Source organism: Mesoplodon mirus, assembly GCF_964341445.2.
Source record: "Mesoplodon mirus genome assembly, chromosome: 2".
Taxonomy (NCBI): domain Eukaryota; kingdom Metazoa; phylum Chordata; class Mammalia; order Artiodactyla; family Ziphiidae; genus Mesoplodon; species Mesoplodon mirus.
Genome location: NC_138977.1, coordinates 112,749,268 through 112,777,074, shown reverse-complemented (window position 1 = coordinate 112,777,074; position 27,807 = coordinate 112,749,268). Strand labels below are relative to the sequence as shown.

Sequence of the window (27,807 nt, the reverse complement as noted above, 5' to 3'; positions counted from 1 at the left end):
TATTTCCTGATAAAGTTTAAAATTATTTGTCAAGGAAAACAAAACCAAACTCTCAGAAAAAAATTGTCATTTTGATTTAACTTGTTAAAGTTTTATAGTTTCCTGTAAGAGTAAATACAAATATTAAAAAATTGTATTTTCCCTGGTTCAAAAAGGGGAAAAGATTTTCCTCCCCTCTTTTCTTAGAGCATTTCCTTGAGAAAACTTGTAACTGAAATCCTTTTTTCTGTCCCTTTGAGATGCATGCAAATCTTTTAAAAAAGTAAATAAACCTCTTGTTAGTTTTACAACCCAGGAATATCTTTGTTAAAGGCCTTGGAGCTATGTCTTTGAAATGTAAATAAACATTAAGGAAGATAGCACCCCATCTCCCTGTGTCTGTGGTAAACTCCTAGGCTTTTGGCTACAAGTTGTAGCTACTTGCTTGTCACAGAGATGTAAGAAGCTTTACTTTTCATTTGGATAAAGGCAATTAAATAATAGAAATGGCCACCCCAATTACCGTGTGAATTTAGGATGAACAATGTGTAGTAAATGGTGTTGTCAAGTTCTCTTATCTTAGTACATAGAAAGGGTTGTATCTGCCTAGCTACATAAAAGTGTGATATTTCTGTCTGCAAACTCATTAGCAGATTGCCTGGAATGCGCATTGCAGTCTAGTTTAATGCTTAGTTCATTAATAAAATAATTAATAATTTTTTCTTTCTCCATTTGTGGAGAGGATTTTCTGGGTTGGCAAGAGACTATTTTTAATCATTTCCCCAACACCTCCCACCCAGGATATTGGTGTGTGTGTGTGTGTGTATACAGATATGCACACATGGGCACACATTATTCAGATATGTATATATATTTTCTCTATATGGATTCCACATGTTTTTTAAGTTAATTTTATTATAAAAATTTAGTATTTTTGTAATTGAGAGGAAACATTTCTATTGTTGGCCCAGAGTAAACTGATGTCATAAAGTTAGATCAGAAAATCAGCATACATTCAGTATGTATTCCTTAGTGAAGTGATAGTCAAAATATATTATACCATTAGCATAAAATTTGAGTAAAAATCTCAGAAGAGTGTGCACCTAACATTAAGCGAGGTTTATTCCTTTTGTAAAGTGGGATGTGTGCGACTCGTCTTCTGTTTTAGCTTATTCATGTTTTCATCACGTTTCATGTATCATTTCCATAATTCTGAAAGCTAATACTCCTAAAATAAAGTCAGCTGTTACAGGGTGTTATTCTTTGAATGTACTACTGTACTTAGTTCCGAGTACTATCTTTCGATTACTATCGATAATGCATCGCACTACCTCAAGGTAGCTTCCTGCTTTCAAGCGGGTGGCCAGTTCTAATCCGTTACCACTGCGAGTAAGGAAATGACCGGGCCGGCAAAAAACACTCGGACCGCGGGAAGAAGCCTACCCTCTTGACGTCATCCTAAGTGGAGGCGCCGGGAGGCTCCCGGGACGCACAGTGCCTGCGTGGGGCGCGGGAGTGTTTCGCGCATGAGCAATTCCACCTCCCCTCAGCAGCCGCCATTCTCCGTCTCGCTCCCCGGCTGGGAGAGGACTCAGGCGCCTCCAGTCCGCTCGGCGCCGCGGAGGGCGGGGCCTGGAACCTGCGCGGGCCGGGAGCTGAGGCCGAGCCCCTGCAGGTGTGTCGGAGGCTTCGGTGCGGGCGCTAGGCCGGGGGCGGGGGGAAGCCGGTCTCCGCGGCCGCGCCGAGTCGGAGACCCTGGCAGCCGCCCCCTCTCTCTGAGCGCCGGACTGGCCTCCGAGGAGGACTGGGGAGGAGGCCAGGCAGGGGGCCTGGCGCGGAGGCTGGCTGTCCACAGTGCGGTTCCTCCCCAGAAGCCGTGTTTCTCGACCTGCGTGAAAGGGGCGGCTGGAGGAGGCCTGGGGCGCCGGGCATAGCGGGATGTACGCGCGCGAGAACAGCCGTTTGTGACGTAGATGCCAAACCCGTCACGTCGGCACTGGCGCGTGGGCGGTGCTGGCTGCTGGAGACGTGGGTTGTAAAGCCTGAGGGGCCCTGGCTCAAGGCCAGCGCCCGCCGGTAAATGGGCAGGTTCATCTGGGTACGACTCGGATACTCATCTGTAAAATTATAATAGCCTTTAGGGCGGTTTCTTGTATTGAATAGGGTAGTGTATATGAAGTACGATAAGGATTCAATAAAGGTGAGCTGCTTTTCTCATTAAAAGGTATGCTGTTCTTTTCATTATTGGCTCATTTAATCATCTTAATCATCGTAACCATCCTTTGAATCCGTATTTACCACCTCCATTTTAATAAATACAAGTACCGAAGGTTCAGAGAGATAACTGGCTTAGCCATCATTAGCAGGGATTTGTTTTACTCTGTATTTCATGCTGCTTCCCACCCTAAAATCCACAGCCTTGGGTTGTATTTAATCCAGTGATTGTCCCTGAGCAGATTAGAGTTTAGTGGACCTAATCGTACAATGTAGTATTCTATTTTCAAAAATTCTTGAGGCTTCCTTAGAACTCCTGTGTAAAAGGTTAATTAAGGCCTTTCCTGCATTCTCTAACCTGTCTCTATACCCAGACGACTGTTACACATGTGAATTTAAACCATAGTTGAAACCCTGAATTTTAAGTTTTACTGGAGAAGCTGAGAATCCTATCCAGGCCAGAGGGGAAATGGGACAGACTTTTTTAAGGATGAAAACTGTGATTTCATCCATGCTCCATATTATGAAGGTGATATCATAATGCCTCTGATTGGATGGTGTATCTAGGCTTTAGTAAGTAGGCATCGTGTAAGTACCAGGGCAGCTGGAAGTGGTTTCTTCTGGTTTCTTCTTCCTCGGCATTTTGGCATCTAGTTACCTTTTGCTCCCCATGTGAAGTGCCTATTTTGGGATTATGATGCCAAATTGTTGTTTTAGAAGTTATATTTGTGTTAGTGTCAACAGTTTAGACGGCCATGTCAGAATTCATCAAGACCTAATTACATTTTACTCTAGGCCCCAGCCCAGGGTTGGAGGGGACAGTGAATTCTGGGGTTCTGTTGGATTTGTGGTACTGAATGAAGACTTATAGAATCAGAATAGTACATGATTGTTTAAAATTACCTAATTCCTTCTCATGTTAAAGATAATAGCATAAGTGGGAAGCAGCCACATAGCACAGGGAGATCAGCTTGGTGCTTTGTGACCACCTAGAGGGGTGGGATGGGGGGGTGGGAGGGAGACACAAGAGGGAAGAGATAATGGACATATATGTATATGTATAGCTGATTCACTTTGTTGTACAATAGAAACTAACACACCACACCATTGTAAAGCAATTATACTCCAATAAAGATGTTAAAAAATAAAGATAATAACATAGAAACTAAGATAGTCACTAGGTTTGTTAATAGCAGAGCTTAGCATAGAACTGAAGCCTCCCTGTCACTGTCCCATACTTTAGTCAAAATAGGGTTTTTGGAGAAGTGATTTTGGAGAAACAAATTTAGAGAGATGAAACATCTTATTTTCGAGAGCTCTGAAGACTTTCTAACCTTGTGGGGTTTATAGTATCAATAGGAAAAATTGTTATGACATGTAACTTAAAAGATTTTCCATATCAATAGATGTTTCTCTTCAACATCATTTCTAATGTCAGCATAGGGTTCCATACTTTGGATATATATTATATACCTTCCTTAACTAATCTGCTATTATTGGACATTTAAGTTTTATATTCTTTTGTGTTATTTAGTAATGGACATATAATTTTCAAAACAGCCAATAGGAAAGAAATGTTTAGGTTCAAAAATGTCCCAGATTCATCAAGATTATATGAGAGTCACCAGTGGACAGGTGGGTACTCCTTTATCATGGTCCTTCCTATTCCTTCTCATGGCTCAAAGAGACATTTTCCCAGAGGTTTATCTTTTACTAAAATGTTGTATGTAAATTTCTCACAGGTGATTCCTGACTGCAAGATAAGGTCTCTTATGACTTCTGTCTTCCAACTTTCCCTGTGCTGACTTCATAGTTTCTATACTTTCCAATAGCAGCAGAAAATGAACAAGTTCCGGGTGAGTCATTTATTTACCTCTTAACTTTATTTCACTCTGTGTGTGTGTCTTTTCAGTGAATTTTATGAAAGAGAGCCCATATATTAAATTAGAAAAGTGGAAATTGTTAAAAATCACCTTCAGGGAAAATACTGTTTGAATACAACAGCAGTTCCAAGGTGTGGTCTGGGAGCCCCAAGACCCTTTCAGAGGGTTTGTGAAGTCAAAACATAATACCAAGATGCAAATTGCCTTTTACACTGACGACATTAGCAATGATGGTGTAAAAGCAATAGATTGCTGCCTATCTGGCGTACATCAGGGTGATGACACCAATGACATTGTCTTCCTCTGCAGTAGTAAAAAAACTGCCACCTTTACTTAAGGATATCCTTGATGAAACAGTAAAAGTTACTAATGTTATTAAATCTTGACCCTTGAGTACAAATCTTTTTAATATTCAGTGGGATGAAATGGCAAGTTCACCTAAAGTACTTTTGCGGCATACTGAAGTATGATGGTTGGTTGTCTTGAGGAAAAGCACTTGTGTGATTGATTTGTGAGCTCACCTAGCCACTTTTTTTCATGGAATATCATTTTTATGTGAAAGAGCAACTGGCAGACAAACTACGGTATTCACACGGTATTCAAACATTTTCTCAACAATGAGTGATGTGAGCCTGTCATTTCAAGGAAAATAACTTAGTATTTGTTGCTAATATTAAAAGTTGAGCTTTCAAGTGAAAATTAGAATGTTGGAAAACTTGTGAAGTTGACAAATGCTGATACTTAGAGACTTTTCTGATGAGATTGGTAAGGATATTAACAAATGTGATTCTTTAATATTAAATAATAAAATGTGTCAACATTTGAGTAATATTTCTGATGTATCTGCTCAGAGGCAAACTCAAGCAGTTTAAGAGGACAGAGTGTTAGAAATGAGGAACAGGTAATAAGTTGGTTAGGGAATGCCACTCTAAAAGGTAATATTTGAGGAATCTCTTGAATTAAACGAGAGAGAGCCAGGTAGAAATCTGGAGGAAGAGCGTACTACATATAGGAATAGCAAATGCATACACCCTGAGGCATGTTCCAGAAACAGTATTTAGGATACTGAAACTAGAGAGAAGTGAACTTTGGGGAGAACAGTAAGAGGTAAGATCTAAGAGGTAGAAGGGAGTAGAATATATATGACTTTGTAGGCTGTAGAAGACATGAATTTTGATTTTATTGGTTCATTAAATATTAAAAAAATCATACTTTATGCAAGTAATGTACATACATGTATATGTATAATTTAGGGAATACTGATTAAGTAACACCACTGTATCCCATATCTGGCTTAAGCAATGAAAATTACTAATTGAAAATTGAAGCCCCTGTATGCCCTTCCTTAATCTCATCCCACCATTACCCAGAGAAAAGGAATCCTGAATTCTGTGGTAACCATTTCTTTGCTTTTTAATTTTTAAAAACAAAACAGCATATTTAGCAATTAATTAAATGCCCAGCCCTTTGGAAAGCCCTTGACATAGTTTATCTTAACATAATCCTCACAGCCAACTTTTGAAGTGTTGTTATTATTACTATAACATAAGTTTCCAGTGTGGACATTATCTATTATTAATTAGACATCATAGCCTTTAGGCCTGATGGTGGAAAAAAAGAGACTCTAGAAAAATTTAACCTATTCTAAGGTTCTGCTTTGGTCAGTCTTGAACACATTTATACCTTATATATGAAAATGTCCTTATCCAGCATTTGTTCAGGTGTGGCACATGATGTTTTTCTTACCTTATGCTCTGTAATTAATTGCTGAATGGTCAGTCTGGAACAAAAGAAATAACTAGTGAGCCTTTTTGTTTTTTGAAGTAGTTTTAAGTACAGTCATCACTACCTACTCTTGGAAAAATTTATTTTGTGCAGATAATTGGATTTTTTTAGGCATTTTGGCCAGATTAGAAAGTCTTTTTTATTCCTTCTTGCATCTCTCAAGTTCTGCTGCCATCAATTTCTGCTGTTTGAAAACATTCTTTATAGTTATTGTTTCTATTCTGCTTGCTTGTTGTTTTAGTGAGGGTCTGCTGGTGGAAAATTCTCAGTTTTCTTTATATGAAATATCCACGAAGAGCTTTTTCACTGTGTATAGAAATACTGGTTGACAGTTCTTACCTTTTAAAACACTGAAAAGCATTCATTGTCTTCTACTACTGGTACTATTGAAAATTCACCTGTTACACCTGTCACACCTTTGAAATAAATTTGTCTGTTTTGGGCTAGCTGCTTTTTAAGATATCTTTTATCCTAGTATGTTTATATCTATATTTCTTTTTATCCTTATTAGATTTACTGTACTTCCCTTGGATTGAGTAGTTGAGTATTTTGTGTATTACATTGTATCTCCTTTATTGACTTTGAAGCTTTATTTTTGTGTGTTATTTTGCTTATTGCTGAATCTGGAGGTTACAACATGCACCATTAAAATAATGGTGTCTTCAAATACTGTATTCATGAACAGTGTAATAAACTTTTATCAGTATAATTCTCTTTACAGCCTCCTCACCCTGTGGTCCTTGTCTTGTATCTCACTTATACATATATCTTTAACCTCAAATACTTGTTATTTTTGCTTTAAACAGTATTCATCTTTTAAAGAAACGTGTGTGTGTGTGTGTGTGTGTGTGTGTGTAAATAAAACTCTTGTGTTTATGTTCATATGTGCTTTGGGAGCTCTTTATTCCTTCCTACAGGTCTGGGGTTCTCTCTGATATCTTTTCCCTTCAGCCTAAGCAACTCATTTTATTATTTCATGTATTATTTCAGCACTGATGGTGACAAATTTACTTGGGTGGTCTTTCTGAAAATGTCTTTATTTCACCTTGGTTTTTGAAGGATATTTTGCCGGATATAGAACTTTGTCAAGAGTTTTCTTTGTATCTGCATTTTTAGGATGTCTTTGTCTTCTGGCTTCTGTTGTTTCTGATGAGAAGCTAGTCTTCATCTTACTGTTATCCACCTGAATATAATGTGTTCTTTTCCTCTGTGCTTAAGATTTTCATTTTATCTTTAGTTTTTAATAGTTAGACCGTGATGCACACAGGCATGATTTGTTTTGCATTTATCCCTTTTGAAGGATGACAAAGATTTGTGGGTTGTTGCCTTTTTTTTTTAACATCTTTATTGGAGTATAATTGCTTTACAATGGTGTATTAGTTTCTGTTGTACAACAAAGTGAATCAGCTATACATAAACATATATCTCCATATCCCCTCCCTCTTGCGTCTCCCTCCCACCCTCCCTATCCCACCCCTCTAGGTGGTCACAAAGCACCAAGCTGATCTCCCTGTGCTATGCGGCTGCTTCCCACTAGCTATCTATTTTATGTTTGGTAGTGTATATATGTCCATGCCACTCTCTCACTTTGTCCCAGCTTACCCTTCCCCCTCCCCGTATCCTCAAGTCCATTCTCTAGTTGGTCTGCATCTTTATTCCCATCTTGCTCCTAGGTTCTTCTGACCATTTTTTTTTTTTAGATTCCATATATATGTGTTAGCATACGGTATTTGTTTTTCTCTTTCTGACTTACTTCACTCTGTGTGACAGTCTCTAGGTCCATCCACCTCACTACAAATAACTCAGTTTTGTTCCTTTTATGGCTGAGTAATATTCCATTGTATATATGTGCCACATCTTCTTTATCCATTCATCTGTCAATGGACACTTAGGTTGCTTCCATGTCCTGGCTATTGTAAATAGAGCTGCAATGAACATTTTGGTACATGACTCTTTTTGAATTATGGTTTTCTCAGGGTATATGCCCAGTAGGTTATTGCCTTTCATCATTTTTTAAAATTCTTGGAACTCATTCTTCAGATAGTTTCTTTGCATCATTCTTTTTTTCTTTCTAAAATCCCAATTACACAGTGTTGAAATATGTACATATTGTCCTAAATGTTCAGATGCTCTGTTCAGTTTGGGTTTTTTTTTTTGTGCGTGTGTGTGTCCTTTAGTTTGGATATTTCTATTGAGCTGACTGTTTTCAAGTTCATGGCATCCTTCTTTTGCTCTGTCAATTCTCTTCATTCATAAGCCTGTAGAATCCACTTCTGATATTGTATCATTCAGTTCTAAAAATTCCTGTTTTTTCTTTTGCTTTTCTTTCTCTGCTAAGATTCTGCATCATTTCATTTATATTCTCAATTTTTTTCACTAGGTCATTTAGTTTTAGTGTAATTACTTTAAAATCCTTATCTGCTAATCCCAACATCTAGGTTAATCTGTAGGTCTGTTTCAATAGGCTCCTTTCTTCAGTATGAATCAAAATTTTCTACTTCTTTGCATGTCTCCTATTTCTTTATTATGTGCTAGACATTATGTATAAAAGTACAATAGGGATTGAAGTAAATAATACCTCCAGAAAATGTCACATCCCTTCCTCTGTCTGCTCGCTAAGTCAAATATGTAGCTGAGATGGCCCTGGGCTTTAGTGAGGTACTGTTCACCACCAAGCTTCACACGATGGAGGGCAGTATCAAGGCTTTCCCTTCAGCGGGGCTTGGGTTGTGAACACCACCAAAGCTCCACTGATGTGCTTTTAGCTCAGCCACCAGCTTTTCTTTGGGGTGACTGAGGAGTTGCTGCCCTGTAGAGCTTTTAGCACCTGAGACATCTCTTCCTGCCCTGGTGCTCTGCTCCCAGCCTTTGGAGGGTTGTGGCCATGCACTCAGTAAAGGTCTGTGGGGGGAAAAGGGTGAGTGTTTGTACTTCAGAGCATCCATATAAATTATGGAGCTTTCCTTTGGTTCCAGAAACTGCTTCCCCAACTTAAAATAAACTGACCACTTTGAGACATTTGAGAGGAAGTAAAAAAGTTCTACAGAGGGGGCTTCCCTGGTGGCGTAGTGGTTGAGAGTCCGCCTGCCAATGCAGGGGACACGGGTTCGTGCCCCGGTCCGGGAGGATCCCACATGCCGCGGAGCGGCTAGGCCCGTGAGCCATGGCTGCTGACGCTGTGCTCCGCAATAGGAGAGGCCACAGCAGTGAGAGGCCCGCAAAAAGTTCTACAGATACTAAGCTTATGTTTGGGGACCTCCTGAATATGAAACTCCCACTCAGTCACCAGGTAGTATCAAAAGGCAAGTTGGTGTTGACTTGCTTTGTGACCAGGGTTCTTAGGGATGCTAATACATCACACAAGACCATAAGCAAACATTAAAAGTTTGTTAAAAGTTGAACCAGTTTCCTCTCTTCCCTACTTGCCCCCAAGAATGAAATAAGTTGTGGTTTTCTGTTGTCTTTTGAAATATTTGTCTCTTCTGAATTTTATCTCTTGTTCACCTTTGGATTCTCAGATCTCTGATTTTAGAAAACACTAGGTTAGGGGCTTGTTCTCGTTAAAGTTAAGATCAGCTTCTCCTTTGCATCTCAGAATTTGTTTCCATTCAGAATTTGTTTCTTTATGCTTATTTTAGAGATGCTGGCTCTGAGCTGCTTTCTGCTCTACATTTTTGCCCTGGCTATGAAATTGGAAAATGCCCTGAAAATGCTAACCAGAGGTATAAGACTCATCATAATTAATTTCACTTTTTTCTTGGATCTTTACCTCTCAAATTCTAGTGCTTAAGTTAATATTTGATGCTTTTGTATAGCTATTTTTAGTGTGTTTTGGGGGTTTTGTTTTTTTCTTTTATTTTTCTTTTTTAAAATTAAAGTATAGTTGACTTATTTTTAATTGTAGTAAAATACACATAATAAAATTTACCATCATAACCAATTTTAAATGTATAGCTCTGTGGCATTAAGTACATTCACATTGTTGTGCAACCGTCACCACCATCCATCTCCAGAACTCTTTTCATCATCCCACACTGAAACTCCACACAAATTAAACACTAACTCCCCACTCCCCCCATACGTTGGGAACCACCATTCTACTTTCTGTCTCTATGAATTTGACTACTCTAGGTGCCTTATATAAGTAGAATCACATAGTATTTGTCCTGGCTTATTTCACTCAGAACAGTGTCTTCAAGGTTCATCCATGTTGTAGCATGTCACAGAATGTCCTTCCTTTTAGAGGCTGAATAATATTCCATTTTGCTTATGTAATGTACATAATTTTGTTTACATTTGTTGATGGACACCTGGGTTGCTTACACCTTGTAGCTATTGTGAATAATGTTGTTATTATGAACATTGGTGTACAAATATGTTTGTGTCCCTGCTTTGAATTCTTTTGGATACATAACTAGGAGTGGAATTGCTGCATCATATGGTAATTCTATGTTTAATTTTTTTTGAGGAACTGCCATACTATATTCCATAGTGGCTGGACCATTTAACATTCCCACCAGCAATGCACAAGGGCTCCAGCTTCTCCACATCCTTGCCAATATTTGATATTTTCTGATTTTCTTTGTTTTTTGGGTCTTCTTTTTTTTGAGAGTAGTAATGGGTGTGTCATGGGTGTGAAGTTGTTTTAGTTTTGTGCTTTGTTTTTATTTTACTCTCTAACTTACAGCAAAATTCACTTTTTTTGGATGTACATTCAATGACTTTTGACACATGCATAAAGACATGTAATCATCACCACAGTCAAGATACAGAACAGTTTAATCACCTCAGAATTTCCTTGGTTCCCTCTATGTAGTCTCCCCATCACTAATTCCTAGCAATCACCAATTTATTCTTCATCTGTATAGTTTTGCCTTTTCATGAATGTCATGTAAATTGAATCACATAGTATGTAGTTTTTTGAGACTACCTACTTTCATTTAGCATGATGCATTTGAGATTCGATCATGCTGTTGCATATATCAGTACTTTTTTTTACTGCTAAATAATATTCAGTTGTATGTGTATACCTCACACACCAGCTGAAAAATATTTGGGTTGTTTCTGGGGGTTTTTGGCAATTATGAAAAGAGCTGTTATAAACATTTGCATTCAGATGTCTGTGTGTACACAGATTTTAATTTCTCTTGGGTAAATACCTAGGCATGTGCTTACCATGTCATATGGTCCTGTTATAATTAACTTTATAAGAAACTGCCAAACTGTTTTCCTGAGTAGCTTGTATTCTTACCACAATGTATCAGAGTTCCACTTGCTTCCCATTCTTTTTTTTGTCTTCTTTATTTCTTTATTTTTGGCTGCACTGGGTCTTTGTTGCTGCATGCGGGCTTTCCCTAGTTGAGGCGAGCGGGGGCTACTCTTCCTCGTGGTGCGTAGGCTTCTCATTGCCGTGGCTTCTCTTGTTGCGGAGCACAGGCTCTAGGCTCACGGGCTTCAGTAGTTGTGGCACAGGTGCTCAGTAGTTGTGGTGCACGGGCTTAATTGCTCTGCGGCATGTGGGATCTTCCCAGACCAGGGCTCAAACCTGTGTCCCCTGCAGTGGCAGGCAGATTCTTAACCACTGAGCCACCAGGGAAGTCCCTTGCTTCCCATTCTTGTCAGCACTTGGTATTTCAGTTTTTTTTTTTAAGTCGTTTTGATAGGTGTGTATTGCTATCCTATTATGGTTTTAATTTTTATTTTTCTAATGACTAATGATACTGAATCTTTTGATGTGCTTGTTTGTTATCCATATATCATCTTTTGTGAGTGTCTCTTCAAATCTTCTGTTCATTTTAAAATTGGGTTGTTTTCTTAATGAATGTTGAGAGTTCTTTATATGTTCTGGATACAAGTACAATGCTTTGTTAATTTGTGATTTTCAAGTATTTTCCTCACTATCTGTGGCTACTCTTTGCATTCACCTAACAGTGTCTCTCACAAACATGTGATGAATGCCATATTTTTCTTTTTAGTTTCTTTTGGTATCATGTCTAAAAAGTCTTTGCTTATTTCGAAGTCACAAAGACTTTTCTTCTAAAAAATTTTGGAGTTTAACATTTCATATTTAGGTCTATAATTCGTTTTGAGTTGATTTTTGTATAAAGTATAAGTTATTGGCTAAGGTTCATTTTTATATATAGATGCCCATTATTTCCAGTGCCATTTACTGAAAAGCAAATGTATATATGTTATCTTAATACATATTAACTTAGCACGTATACAATAGATACAGAAATAATTAAAGATATGTGTATATACATGAGTTAATATGCAAACATATATTTACTAACTGTCTGCTGAGAGGGCCTATAAGCAATGACACCTCAGTAGCCATGAGCAAACCCAGCACACAGATCTTGCTTTCTAAATATCATTCTACAATAAAAGGAACCAGAATTCCATGGAGAAATTGATTGATTTTGGGGCAGAGGCGAGGGTAGTACAAAATAAGTCCAGAGCATTTTGTACTGTCAGAAATTAAGGAAGTGCTCAAAAACAGGGTGATGGGGACACGTCAAATGGACGTGGGCACCAACCCGAAAGAGCTTCTCATGGCAAAGCTAGAACAATTTGAGCAAAAAAATAAATAAGATGGTATTGGATTCTAACCCAAAGCATTAAATATTTGAGACCATACTGATGTACGTAAATGACTGAATAAATAAATAAATGGGGAAAAGAGAGCCCTTTGAAGGATTCCAAGTAATTCCAAGTAATATATCTAGATTCTGCTCCCTCTTAGAGGTGGGGCTTATTCCCTCTTTTCTCGATTATGAGCTAGACTTAGTGATTTGCTTTCAAAGAATAGACTATGAAAAAGAAACATATACATATATATATATTTCCTTGGCTGCCACGCCACATGGCATGTGGGATCTTAGGTCCCTGACCAGGGATCAAACCTGCGCCCCTTGCATTGGAAGCATGGAGTCTTAACCGCTGGACCGCCAGGGAAGTCCCCATAAAAGTTTTAAAGTTCTAAATTTTTAAAAGTTTTAAATTTTAAATAAAGTCAGTTTATTTTTCTTTTACTGCTTGTACTTTTGGTGTCATATCTAGAATCCATTGCCAAATTCAAGGTAAGGAAATTTATTCCTATGTTTTCTTCTGAGTTTTATAGTTTTAGCTCTTAATATTTAGGTCAGTGATCTATTTTGAGTTAATTTTTTTTATATGGGGTGAGGTAGAGGTCAGGTTTCGTTCTTATGCATGTGGACATTTGGTTGTCACAGTGCCATTTGTTGAAGAAACTATTCTTTCTCCATTGAATGGTTTTGTCTTCCTTGTTGAAAATCAGGTGGCCATAGGTGTATGGCTTTATTTCTAGACTCTCATTTCTATCCCATTGCACAGTATGTCTATCTTTGTGCCAATCACACTGTTTTTATACTGTAGCTCTATAGTAAGATTTGAAATAAGTGTGAGTCCTCCAACTTTCTTTCTTTCCCAATTTTGTTTGGACTATTAGGGACTTCTTGGAATTCCATATGAATTTGCGGATTGGCTTTTCCATTTCTGTGCAGAAGTCATTGGGATTTTATTAGGGATTGCACTGAACTTGTAGATTCCTTTGAGTAGTACTGTCACTTGAACTATATTAAATCTTATAGTCTATGAACACAGAATGTCATTTCTTTTATTTATATCTTCTTTAATACTTCCAGCAATGTTTTGCAGTTTTCAGTGTATAAGTCTTACACCTCCTTGAGTAAATTTATCCCTAGGTATTTTATTCTTTTTGGTGCTACATTAAATGGAATTGTCTTAATTTCTCTTTTGGATTTTCATTACTGGTATATAGAAACACAACCAATTTTTGTGGGTTGATCTTATAATTCTGCAATGTGCCGACTTTGTTTATAAGCTCTATTAGTTTTCGTTTTTGTGGATTCTTTGGGATATTCTATATGTAGATTAATGTCATCTGCAAATAGAGATAGTTTTTTTTTTTCCTTTCCACTTTGGGTGCCTTTATATCCTTTTCTTGTAAAACTGCTCTGGCTAGAACTTCCAGTACAGTGTGGATTAGAAGTGGCAGAAGCAGGCATCCTTGTCTTGTTCCTGGTAATAAGGAGAAAGTTTTCAGTCTTTTACTACTGAGTATGCTATTACTTGGGGTAGAGGTGGATTAAAAATGTTGTTTATCATTTTGAGGAATTTCCTTCTATTTCTAGTTTACTGAGTGTTTTTATCATGAAAGAGTGTTGAAGTCTGTCAAACACTTTTTGTGCATCAATTAAAATGATCTTCTACTTTTCCCCCTTTGCTCTATTACTGTAATAGATTGACTTTTTTATGTTGAACCACTCTTGCATTCCTGGGATAAATCACACAGGGTCTTGGTGTAGATTATAATCTATTTTTTTATTTTGTTGGATTTGATTTACTAGTAATATGTTAAAGGTTTTCATCTTTATATTCATAAAAGATATTTTAAGTCTTTATAGGGTAGAATGCTTATCTCCACTTCATTTAATTCTTTTTCTGAGGTTTTGTCTTGTTCTTTTGTTTGGAACATATTCCTCTGTCTCCTCATTTTGCCTAATCCCCTGTTTTTGTTTCCATGCATTTGGTAGGTTGGTTACATTTCCCAATCTTAGAGAAGTAATCGTATGTAGGAGATGTCCTCTGAGGCCCAGCAGTATACTCCCCTCTTATCACCAGAGCTATAAGCTCTATGGGTTCCCTATATGTGGGCTACATGAATCCTTCCTTGTTGCAGGCTGACTATTGTGGGCACACTGGTAGGCAGGGCTGACCCTCAGCCCTATTGGAAGCCAGGCCCTGCCTCATCCAGTGGCTCCCGGCCCACTGTTGGGAGGGGCTGGGTCCCTGCCTGGCTAGCTGCATGGCCTGTGGGGTGCCTGGAATGGGACCCAACGTGGCTGGCTGCATGGCCTGAAGTGTCCTGGGATTGGTGATGGCCCATTGGTGGGCATGGAAGCCTCCAGCACTAATAGGCTAGAGGGAGGCTTTCAGAATGGTTCCTATTAGCACCAGTGTCCTCATGGTAGAACAAGCTCCCAAAATGGCTGCTGCCAGTGTCTGTGTCTCCAGGGGGAGTTCCAGTTGCCTCCTGCCTCTCCACGAGGCTCTCCAAGATAAGCAAGTGGGTCTGAGGTAGGCTCCTTTCAAATTACTCCCTCTGCACTGTGGCTTGGAACGTGTCAGATTTTTGCATGCACCCTTTAAGAGTGGAGTCTCTGTTCTCTACAGCCCTCTGGCTCAAGCTGCACTGGCCTTCAAAGCCAGACGTTCTGGGGGTTCGTCTTCCTGGTGCAGGACCCCCCAGGCAGGGGAGCCCAATGTGGGGCTCGGACCCCTTACTCCTTGGGGAGAACCTCTACAATTTTGATTATCTTCCCATCTGTGGGTCACCTACTCGGGCTTTTGGGTCTTGACTATACTGTGTCTCTGCCCCTCCTACCCATGTCATTGTGGTTCCTTCTTTGTATCTTTACTTGTGGGGAATATTTTCTGCTACTCTTCAGATAATTTTCAGAGATCGTTGCTCTGTGAATAGTTGTAATTTCAGTGTGCCTGTGGGAGGAGGTGAGCTCAGAGTCTTCCTTCTCCACCATCGTGGCCATCCTTTGTGACCATCTGTCATCTTGTACATACTTCTGTCATAGCACCTGCTATGCATGTTGCATTTAAGAATTTAATCTTTGCCTCCCTGTCAGCGTGTAAACTCCTTGATGACAAGAATAGTTGCTTTCGGGGCTTCCCTGGTGGCGCAGTGGTTGGGAGTCCGCCTGCCGATGCAGGGGACACGGGTTCCTGCCCCGGTCCGGGAAAATCCTACATGCCGCGGAGCGGCTGGGCCTGTGAGCCATGGCCGCTGAGCCTGTGTGTCCAGAGCCTGTGCTCTGCAACGGGAGAGGCCACAGCAGTGAGAGGCCCACGTACCGCAAAAAAAAAAAAAAAAAAAAAAAGAATAGTTGCTTTCATTCATCTCTGTATCTCTGGCAGAGTTCCAGGCATGGAGTGATATCTGCGTAAATATATACTGAACAAATATTTTATATATGTATAAAGCAGGGTGGCAGTATATCTAACTCTCCAGAATAAATACTATAGTTAGCACATTAACAGTTCACATGTCTTTTTGATGGTACTGTATTTTGATCACTTCAGTTTTAACTGAAATATGTTGTTTCAGGGACCAGTAACATTCAAGGATGTTACTGTGGAATTCACCCAGGAGGAGTGGCAGTTGCTGGATGCTGCTCAGAGGACCCTGTATAGGGAAGTGATGCAGGAGAACTATCGTCACCTCATCTCAGTGGGTGAGGAAATCTTCCCTATCTGTAACTCCCAGTAGTTTGCATTTCCTTTCTCAGTTACTGGAATTTGTTAAGTCCCCTATAGGGTTGAATATTAGCTTTGTTTTAGGGGTCAGAGTTGATGAATCCATTTTGGGTACCAGAAGAATATTTCTGTCCCCATGCACTCCACTGATACAATCTAAATTTGCCAAGCCTGTGTGGGACCTTCCTTGTTCTGCTCCTATACTGCACTTCCTTATCCTTCAGAGTTGCTGTATTCCAAGCAATTATTTGTATTATTTTCTTTATCTTTCTATTAATAGGTTATTGTGTGAATAAGCCAAATGCAGTCTTCAAGTTGAAGCAAGGAAAACAGCCATGGATATTAGAAGTAGAATTTCCATGTCGGAACTACCCTGGTAAGTTAGACATTATAACCTGTGAGTAGGTTGGTGCCTTTGACTTTTGAAATTTTTTTTTTCAGGAATCTCTTTTTTAAATGCCCTATACTTTTGGAAATGATTGAGGATACTTGATCTACATATGTAAGCAACATAAATCACAATTCCAGTTTTCGTTCTCCATCTAAATTCCCTCTTTTGCTTGACATTTTTAAAATAGATTCACTTCTCTTCCCTATATACTAACTTTGACTTAAACTTTCATTTTGTCTTTTTTCTAGAATTCCCAGTTACTCCTTGCCATTAAAGTATGCAACTATAATCTTAAAATCTGTCTTATAAATTTTTTCAAATGCCATTTTCCTCCTTTCATTAACAACAAAATGCCTTAGTGTTTTCAGCACCCATTTTAATTTCCTATTCTCTCTTTAAACTCTGAAATCAGTTTACAAATCATTATGCCTTTCATCGGTTATATTATTTTGGAGTTGATATAAAATACACCTAATTTTCTGTGAAGAATTAGTTTGGCGCTTTATTGCCTACTGCATCTTATTATTATTTATGTATTTACTTCTGGCTGCGTTGGGTCTTGGTTGCTGCACGCAGCCTTTCTCTAGTTGCGGCGAGCGGGGGCTACTCTTGGTTGCAGCGCATGGGCTTCTCATTGTGGTGGCTTCACTTGTTGCGGAGCATGGGCTTCTAGGCACGCAGGCTTCAGTAGTTGTGGTTCGCGGGCTCTAGAGCGCAGGCTCGGTAGTTGTGGCGCACAGGCTTAGTTGCTCCGCGGCATGTGGGATCTTCCCGGACCAGGGCTCGAACCCGTGTTCCCTGCATTGGCAGGCGGATTCTTAACCACTGGGCCACCAGGGAAGCCCTGCTTCTTATTTTTCCTTGTGGCCCCAAAACACATGCTAATTTTCATTTTATCTGCTCTCTTAAATGTCTTTCATACATAAGATCTTATTTCATGAGTATGCAAGTTAACCTTGCACATGTCCTTATCAAATAACTTTTTTAATGTTTTCCCCACAAATGCCATGAAATTCTAACCCCAAGCCTCTGCTCATAATCTTTCACTTTCTTTCAAGCATTTAAAGATGAATAAATATGAAGGTCCATGAAGATTCTAGAACAATGTTGAATAATTACTCTTTAAAGCTCATGTAGCAAATTGAAGCAGAGATGTGGGAGCTAAGATATGAAAGCAGAATAAGACTAGTGTTGAGTCATAGGTAACTGTTTTGGAGATGCAGTATTTGGTGGCCAGCATTGAAAATCTCTGGTGCTACAACTGGGAATTAGTTCTGTTGTAAGGATGGCTTGCACTCTGCTTTTCTTTAATCTTTCCTTTTGGATGTATGTGTTTCTGGGTCTTCTGAACCAGAAGCCAACTAGATAGGAATTTTCCTCTAAACATTAGGAAATGGATGTTCTGAGAAAGTCACTTTAGTGTTGACATCGAGATTGTTGTATGTGGGTAAAGAGGAATAAAGTGGAAGTTTATAGTCTACCGATTACTAGGAATCCTAACACAGTAAACTAGGTTTGAGACCTATACTTTAGCTCCTTCATCCAGTTTAATCTTTCCTCTGATACTTCCAGTGAACACAGTTGTCTACTAATTTTTATTTTCACCCTACTTACTATTCATTGTCCTTAATGGGCTCACAGCATTCTCTGTGTCTCACATTCCTGTTCAGCAGCACTTTGAATATCTTTTGTTCTCTGCTCCCTGTTCTTTGTTTTTTTTTTTTGGCTTAACCTTCTCCAGGTTTTTAAGATCATATTTGTAGGGTCAAAGATACTTGGGTTTATAACCAGGTCCTTTCCCCTCTGCTATATCAGTTTTTAGTGTTATTTATGTTTCTTCTAAACCACTGAGATAGAGGAAGTTTGCACTTGAGAGTTCCTTCATTTGAGGATATTGGCCTGAAGCCTAAGAATCCACCCTATGACCATAATAATGTGTTAAGATTTAAACGGTATTAAATTTTGGATTCCTTTGTAGAAGACCTATGGAATACTCGTGACCAAGGAGCAAGATACCAGGAAAGCCAAGCTAAAAATTCAAGGCAAGTTCAAGAATTCAATTTTGAGATTAGAAGCTTCATAAGAAAGGGTCTTGATGGGGGTACTAGAAGTGAGACAGCACTAGTTAATAATAAATGTGAATAAACTAACACTGGAGCAAATTCCAAAGAACATAATCCAAATGGGAAAGCCTTATTTCATAATAGAGACCTTTTTTATAATTCAAGGTCAGGAGATTACAACTTTGAAACAGTCTTTTGATTCTTTTTACTTACACGGTAAGGGAGGCTTTATTACACAAAGTGGAGTTCAGGCAGTTGAGAGACCTATAATAATGCAAGTGAAATTCCTTCTACCAAATGTTAAGCCATAATGTATTTCAACATAGAATATTCACAATGGAGAAGCCCTATGAATCTAATAAATATTGGAAAAATCTCTAGAAATTGGTTCTCAGAGTTACTTGGAAAATATACATAGCAGGCCAAAAAAAAAAAAAGCCTTATACATTAATGAATGTGGAAATTTCTCTCTAGGAATGGAGAACTCACAATACATCAGAAAACTCATACCAATGAGAAAGCCTATAAATGCAATGAATGTGGAAAGTCCTTCTGCCAGAAGTCTGTCTTCATAATACATGAGCATACTCATTCAAAGGACAAACCCAGTGAATGTGGGAAATCTGTCTCTCGGAATGGAGACCTCACAAGACAACAGAAAACTCCTACCAGAGAGAAGACCTATGAATGTAAAGAATGTAAGAAAACTTTCTACCACCTGTCATCTCTCAGTAGACATTTGAGAACTCATGCAGGAGAGAAACCCTACGAATGTAATCAGTGTGAGAAATCCTTCTACCAGAAGCCACACCTCATGGAACATCAGAAAACACACACAGGAGAGAAACCCTATGAATGTACTGAATGTGGAAAGTTCTTCTACGTTAAGGCATACCTCATGGTACATCAGAAAACACACACAGGGGAGAAACCATATGAATGTAAGGAATGTAGGAAATCCTTTTCCCAGAAATCACACCTCACAGTACATCAGAGAACACATACAGGGGAGAAACCCTATAAATGTAAGGAATGTGGGAAATTCTTCTCTAGAAATTCACACCTCAAAACTCATCAGAGAACTCACACGGGAGAGAAACCCTATGAATGTAGGGAATGTGGGAAATGCTTCTACCAGAAGTCAGCCCTAACAGTACATCAGCGAACTCACACAGGGGAGAAACCCTTTGAATGTAATAAATGTGGAAAAAACTTTTACTATAAATCAGACCTCACTAAACATCAGAGAAAACACACAGGGGAGAAGCCCTATGAATGTAATGAATGTGGTAAATCTTTCTCTGTGAATTCAGTCCTCAGATTACATCAAAGGACTCACACAGGAGAGAAACCCTATGAATGTAAAGAATGTGGGAAATCCTTCTCTCAGAAATCACATTTTGTCATACATCAGAGAAAACACACAGGAGAGAAACCCTATGAATGTCAGGAGTGTAAGGAAACTTTTTTCCAGAAATCAAAACTCACTGCACATCAGAAGACACACACAAAGGGAAAAGCTTATAAAGAGTATAAATTGGGAAGTTCTTCTGTCTGAATTTATCCTTCAGAATAATCAGATAATTTACATGAGACAAAAACCTTATGAAATATCAGTATGGGAAAATTTCAGCCACAGTCTTTCATCATGGAGAGAAAGTCTGTAAACATTTTAGGGAGAAATTTTTACCATATGTCAGACTTTTACTAAGTATCAGACAACTTAGATGGTAGAAACACTACAAATTGTAAAACATGAGGGAAACCTCTCTTTCAGAAGTCATACTTTATTGTACAGCATAGAAACCATACGAGAGAAATCCTGTAAGTAAATGACTGTAAGGAAATTTCTGTCAGGGTAGCCATCATTTAGACATCCAAAAGCTCACATGAGTGAGAGATTCCTATCAGTATCCTGACCATTCAGAAATCTTTTTATATCAGTTGGACTCAGAACACTGTAAAAGGGGATAATCACAAAGACTGAAACACATATGGAAGGCTTTATCAAGAAGTGATGTTTTGTTACAATAAAATACACACTTAATGGAATAAACTAAAAGACCCTAGAGATCTCTCAATGCCCTAATTGTCCATATTATTACTACTCTCAGGGTAATTATTGATTAAACCCTTATAAAATTAAAAATGATATTTTGGTGAATGTCAGATCAGTGATAATGTATAGAACCTTTGTAAGTATTTTAAATATGTGAAAGCTTTTTAACAAAAATTCTAAGAGAATCTGTACTGAGGGTAACACTTCTACTAGAAGTCATGTTGCAGAAATCTGATTACAAGGTTGTGGTTTTTCTTTTAAAGAAACCTGCAAATATCTAGATATATGGAGCTTTTAAAAAGCACAAATAAATTGAATAACCAGGTGACATCATTAAACACATGTGAAGAGTCCTTTAGTATGTAGGACTTATGTGTGAATGTCAGTGTGCTACAGAACAGATTGTGGATGTTTGATGTGCATGTGGACCCATCCATAACTGTACATAGGGAAATATGTAGCCTTATTTAGTTCAGTAACTTTTTTTTTTTTTTTTGCGGTACGCGGGCCTCTCACTGTTGTGGCCTCTCCCGTTGCGGAGCACAGGCTCTGGATGCGCAGGCTCAGCGGCCACGGCTCACGGGCCTAGCTGCTCCGCAGCATGTGGGATCTTCTGGGACCGGGGCACGAACCCGTGTCCCCTGCATCGGCAGGCAGACTCTCAACCACTGCGCCACCAGGGAAGCCCTTAGTTCAATAACTTTTATGTATATGAAGATATCTCACTAAGTCTCAGCAGTGACTCCTGTTAATAGAATGTGTATTTAAGTGTAATACTCTTTTAAAATTATAATGTATCTTTTCCTCCTATTTCTGAATGGATATGGATTTTACTGAACTAATCCTTTAGAAAGAAGCTAAAAATGTTTTTGTAAATTTTTCAACTCTCTCATGGTCAGCCAAATTTTACACTAGGGATACATTCATTTATAGGAAAAACCTAAGTTCATTTTAAAAAACAGCTGAAAACACCCTACACAATAAAAAAAATAATGCTATGTAAAGAAACGACTTAGTCTTGTTTTAGCAGACTGCAGAGCTGTCTGAATTTGTATTTTGTATGAGAGTCCTAAATGTTCTTCACTACCTTTTTCTTCCTGGTAGAAGCAACGTGACATAGAGGTTAAGAGTGTGGACTCTGGACTCCTACTGCCCAGGCTCAGTTTCCAGCATGAAGCATGCACTTAACCTCTCTGTGCCTCAGTTTCCTTTTCTATAAAAAAGAAGTGATAATAACAATATGTTAGGATTGCTGTGAGGTGTAAATGAGTTAATATTTTTAAAGCACTTAGAATAGTGTCTCAGACACAGGAAGAGCTATATGTTAATACTATCATCATTATAATTTGTATTTCTCAAATTATGTTGCAAAATAAATAAAAGGTTGACTACCAGCATTCATCCCTCACTTTATTGCTGTAGTGCCTTGGTTTGGTTGTACATTTTTCCACAAGTGATTCAGATCTGGCCCACTGCCTGCAAGCTAAGAATGGTTTTACATTTCTGAATGGTAGAAAAATTAAATATCTTGTGACATGTGAAAATTATATGATATTCAAACTTAAGTGTCTATAAATACAAATTTTATTACAACACTAATACAGAAACAAAGCAAAAAACATTCGTACCTGTTTTGCCTGTGGCTGCCTTCACATTACAGTAGCAGAGGTGAGTGTTATCCCTCACATGCCTAAGATGAGCCTGAGATAGCTACTATCTGGTGCTTTACAAATTTAAGTTTTCTTAGAACTGAAAACATCACAGCCAATGTAAAGGTATACTTTTATATATGGTATGTGTTTCAAAAATGATGCATATAGCAATCTGTGGGTAGGTGGGGGTTTTTCCAATATATTTATTGTGTGCATTATATTTATATGTTACAAGACTAAGCATTAGAATTTTTTTTCAAATAAGTGTGTTTTACCTGCTGGACTGTCGTAACATCGAAGCAAATTTCCTGATGGAATGTAGCAGTAAATTATGAAATAAACATTGTCTAAATTAATGGATCCCTACTCACAGTATTCCTGTATTTTCTTCCATGTCAGTGGCCAGTTTTCCCTGTATCATTTTAAAAATATATTTATTTATTTATTTAGGCTGAGCCAGGTCTTAGTTGTGGCATGTGGACTTCTTAGTTGTGGCACCCAGACTTCTTAGTCGCAGCATGCGGACTCTTAGTTGTGGCATGCGGGATCTAGTTCCCCGACCAGGGATCGAACCCGGGCCCCCTGCATTGGGAGTGCAGAGTCTTACCTACTGGACCACCAGGGAAGTCCCCCTGTATCATTTTTTAATTTTCTCACTATCATAATAAACTACATCTTTATGTCATACTTAACTAATACAACCCAATAACAAAAAAAAAGCAAAATAGAATACCCAACTCCACCAGCTACATTACTAGTAAAATTATTTTATTGCCCACGCTTCATAGAATTGTTAAATGCTGCTCCAATCTAAATCCTGCCATCTTGGACCAATGCAGCCTGTGGTGGGGGCCTTGGAGGGCAGGGGACCCACCCTGGGAGCCCAGCAGGCTTCCTAGGCCTGAATGGGCAGGGCAAATGCTTTCTGCTGCTCCTCTCCTGCTCCTCCGGTCCTGGAGGGCCCCTCCTGCCTACCTCTCCTGTTCTCCCCTGGTCTCCTTCCTATGCCCCCAGGACCAACACGGCCCAGAGGGGACCTCTGGGGGCACAGGACCAGGCCTGAGAGCAGGGCAGACTTCCCCGGCCGACTGGGCAGGGGAAATGCTCAGTGTGCTCCCCCCTGATCTGAGCCCCAGAGGGTCCCTCCAGGCGTGGGAACCCCTCCCCCTTCTCAGCCACCCCTCAGGGGTGCCAGTCCTGTCAGGCCTCCACTTCTCCACACCCCTCAGTCCCCGCACGTCCTACTGGTTCACTTGGGATTCCTCACATCTCCTTGGGCGTTGAGGTCCCCCACCAGCATCTGGCAGGCACCAGTGTTGTGGGGAGACACTAACTCTGAGTCTTCCCACACCGCCATCTTGACTCTGCCTTGGGGACATAAGAAGGAAGCCAGATGAGAACAGGAGACACAGGCAGGTGGGGCCCTCCAGGACTGGAGGAGTGGGAGAAAGAGCGGAGGACGTCTGTCCTGCACTTGGGCCCAGGAAGCCTGCTGGACTCCCAGGCAGGGTCCCCCACCCTCTGAGAGTAGGGGCACGCCTGGGCCCCTTCTGTTCCGCTGAGCTTAATTCCCACACCCCCAGGGCCTTTCCTAGCCCTGTGTCTCCTAAGCATAAACCCCGCCCACCACCCAAACCCCGCCCCTGATTAGGCCAGGCCCTCCACAACCAAGGCCTTTTCCACCTTTTTTGTTGTTGTTGTTTTTCTCGTCTTTTTTACTATTGTGGTTTTACCTTCCGGTTGTTGTTTCATCTATATTTCTATTTTTATATTCTAACCATTTTTGTTAGTTTCCCAGTCTAATTTTATTTTTTACTCTGTTACTGTTCTTTTTTTTTTTTTTTTTTTGGCTGCCCCATGTGGCTTGTGGGATCTTGGTTCACAAGCTGGTGGTCGGGCCAAGCTCCTGCAGTGGGAGCTCCAACTCCAAATAGAGAACCTCAGACTCCAGGGGATATTCATTGGAGTGACGTCTCCTGGAGGTCCTCATCTCAGCATCAAGACCCAGCTCTACCCAACAGCCTACAAACTCTGTTGGAAGCTTCAGGTCAAACAACCAGTAAGACAGGAGCACAATCCCACACACCAAAAGAAAAAAAAAAAGACATGGCAAAAAAATATGTCACAGATGAAGCAAGGTAAAAACCTACAACACCAAATAAATGAAGAGGAACTGGGCAATCTACCTGAAAAAAATTCAGAGTGATGATACTAAAGATGATCCAGAATCTTGGAAATAGAATGGAGGCACAGATTGAGAAAATACAAAAAATGTTTAACAAAGATCTAGAAGAACTAAAGAACAACAAACAGAGATGAACAATACAATAACTGAAATGAAAAATATACCAGAAGGAATCAATAACAGAGTAACTGAAGCAGAAGAATGAACAAGTGAGCTGGAAGACAAAATGGTGGAAAAAACTGCCAAGGAGCAGAATAAAAAAAAAAGAATGAAAAGAATTGAAGACAATCTCAGAGACCTCTCGGACAACACTATACACACCAACATTTGAATTATAGGGCTACCAGAAGAAGAAGAGAAAAAGAAAGGGTCTGAGAAAATATTTGAAGAGATTATAGTGGAAAACTTCCCTAACATGGGAAAGGAAATAGTCACCCAAGTCCAGGAAGTGCAGAGAGTCCAATACAGGATAAACCCTAGGATAAACACACCAAGACACATATTAATCAAACTAACAAGTATTAAATTCAAAGAAAAAATATTAAAAGCAGCAAGGGAAAAACAAAAAATAACATAAAAAGGAATCCCCATAAGGTTATCAGCTGAATTTTCAGCAGAAACTCTGCAGGTCAGAAGGGAGTAGCAGGATAAACTTAAACTGATGAAAGAGAAAAACGTACAACCAAGATTACTCTACCCAGCAAGGATCTCCTTCAGATTTGACAGAGAAATCAAAAGCTTTTCAGACAAACAAAAGCTAAGAGAATTCAGCACCACCAAACCAGCTTTACAACAAATGCTAAAGGAACTTCTCTCGGCGGGAAACACAAGAGAAGAAAAAGACCCACAAAAACAAACCCAGAACAATTAAGAAAATGGTAATAGGAACATACATATTGATAATAACCTTGAGTGTAACTGGATTAAATGTCCCAACCAAAAGACACAGGCTGGCTGAATGGATACAAAAACAAGACCCATATATATGCTGTCTACAAGAGACCCACTTCAGATCTAGGGACACATACAGAATGAAAGAGGAGGGATGGAAAAAGATATTCCATGCAAACGGAAATCAAAAGAAAGCTAGAGTAGCAATACTCACATTAGATAAAACAGACTTTAAAATAAAGACTGTTACAAGAGATAAGGAAGGACACTACATAATGATCAAGGGATCAATCCAAGAAGAAGATATAACAATTATAAATGTTTATGCACCCAACACAGGAGCACCTTAATAAATAAGGCAAATGCTAACAACCATAAAAGGGGAAATCAACAGTAACACAATAATAGTAGGGGACTTTAACACCCCACTTACCCAATGGACAGATCATCCAAACAGAAAATAAATAAGGAAACACAAGCATTAAATAACACAATAAACCACATAGATTTAATTGATATTTATAGAACATTCCACCCGAAGGTGGCAGAATACACTTTCTTCTCAACTGCACACTGAACATTCTCCAGGATAGATCACATCTTGGGTCACAAATCAAGCCTTTGAAAATTTAAGAAAATTGAAATCGTATCAAGCATCTTTTCTGACCACAACGCTATGAGATTGGAAATCAATTACAGGAAAAAACTGTAAAACACACAAATACATGAAGGCTAAACAGTGTGCTACTAAATAACCAAGAGATCACTGAAGAAATCAAAGAATTAAAAAATACATAAAAACAAATGACAACAAAAACATGATGACCCAAAACCAATGGGATGCAGCAAAAGCAATTCTAAGAGGGAAGTCTATAGCAATTCAATCTCACCTCAAGAAACAAAAATCTCAAATAAACAATCTAACCTTACACCTAAAGCAACTAGAGAAAGAAGAACAAAGAAAACCCAAAGTCAGTAGAAGGAAAGAAATCATAAAGATCAGAGCAGAAATAAATGAAAGAGAAATAAAGAAAACAATAGCAAAGATCAATAAAACTAAAAGCTGGTTCTTTGAGAAGATAAACAAAATTGATAAACCCTTAGCCAGACTCATCAAGAAAAAAAGGAAGAGGACACAAATCAACAAAATCAGAAATGAAAAAGGAGAAATCACAACTGACACTGTAGAAATACAAAGGATTATAAGAGACTACTACAAACAACTATATGCCAATAAAATGGACAACCACGAAGAAATGGACAAATTCTTCAGTTTGTCCATTTGATCTAGGTCATCTAGATTGTTGTCATGCAACTGCTCATACTATTCTTGTATAATCCTTTCATTTCTGTAAAATCATTAGTAATATCCCCACTTTCATTCCTGATATTAGTAATATGAATTCTCTTTAAAAAGTCAATCTAGCTAAATAAAGGTGTGCCAATTTTGTTGATCTTTTCAAAGAACTTTTTTACATTTTGTCTTGTTTTTCTATTTTATTTATCTCAGCCATAATCTTTATTGTATCCTTCTGATCTATGAATGTGAGATGTTTTTCCCAGGTACTTAAAGGTCATTTCAAAGTTTCTTTCAAGAATGTTTTGCATTTTTCAGATTATAAGTTTTGCAGTTCTTTTGTCAAATTTACTCCTAAGTATTTTATTCTTTTTTGATGCTATGTAAATAGAATGACTTGTTAAATTTCATTTCTGAGTTATTTGCAAATGTGTAAAAATACAATTGAGTTTTCGTATACTGATGTATCCTGCCAACTTGCTGAACTGGTTTATTAGTTCTAATTGTTTTTTAGTGAATTAAGATTATCTATATTAGATCATGTCACCTGTGAATAGAGATAATTTTACTTTAATTTTCTATTGGTGTGTTTGTAGAACGTTTTCCATACTTTTGTTTTCACTCATTCTATATCAGTTTTATATCTATTGTAAATAAAATGTAGATACTATTTTTAAATGGGGTCTGTCAAATTCTGTACTCTAGTCAATTTACAATTATTGTAATTAATATTGATATATTTAAAATTCCATCTACTCTGTACCTTCTATTAACTTCACCTATCCTATCCATTCCCTTCCTTTTTCTCTTCTTTTATGAATTCTTTTAGATTATTTTTTCCCAGTTTTACATTTAACCCTCAATGTGGTTAGTCCACAATTCTGCTTTGTTGGGTTCTACTGGATCAGTCCATAGTTCCACTTTGAGAACTGCTGGTTTTGTTGGTGTACACCTAAGGCCTTCTCTTGGCTACTCCAAAGGACCATTTCTTTGATTACTGCTGGTGTCCACAGTTCTGTTTCTTCAATTACTGTTGGTTTCTGCTAATGTACACATGACGTAAAGGAATAACAGATCTGTTATTAATGGGAATC

The 27,807-nt window shown here is 38.7% G+C and overlaps 2 protein-coding genes across 3 annotated transcripts in view; one reads left to right on the top strand and one right to left on the bottom strand.

The window, feature by feature from the left end:
- The window catches only part of LOC309814643 (uncharacterized protein), an 82,784-nt gene that overhangs the window by 42,258 nt on the left and 12,719 nt on the right, over positions 1–27,807 (bottom strand). Inside the window, exon 2 of the mRNA XM_082640653.1 lies at positions 5,823–5,856. The gene's annotated coding sequence lies outside the window, so the exon portion shown is untranslated. The remainder of the gene's footprint in view (positions 1–5,822; positions 5,857–27,807) is intronic.
- ZNF25 (zinc finger protein 25) lies at positions 1,428–22,882 on the top strand. Of its 2 annotated transcripts, XM_082640569.1 has the most exons (7): positions 1,428–1,654; positions 3,936–4,049; positions 9,500–9,583; positions 16,027–16,153; positions 16,456–16,551; positions 18,545–18,608; positions 19,104–22,882. In XM_082640569.1, the coding sequence occupies exons 4-7, from the start codon at positions 16,120–16,122 to the stop codon at positions 20,185–20,187; spliced, it is 1,278 nt and encodes a 425-aa protein (XP_082496695.1). In that variant the 5' UTR covers positions 1,428–1,654; positions 3,936–4,049; positions 9,500–9,583; positions 16,027–16,119; the 3' UTR covers positions 20,188–22,882. The 2 variants fall into 2 exon arrangements, with proteins under 2 accessions (XP_082496695.1, XP_082496694.1); XM_082640568.1 differs by lacking the exon at positions 9,500–9,583.

Excerpts from the sequence above, each read along its gene's own strand:
- ZNF25 (XM_082640568.1), top strand. Across the intron at positions 16,552-18,544 it reads TCCATGTCGGAACTACCCTG|AAGACCTATGGAATACTCGT; the intron begins GTAAGTTAGACA and ends ATTCCTTTGTAG. Across the intron at positions 18,609-19,103 it reads AGCCAAGCTAAAAATTCAAG|GAATGGAGAACTCACAATAC; the intron begins GCAAGTTCAAGA and ends ATTTCTCTCTAG.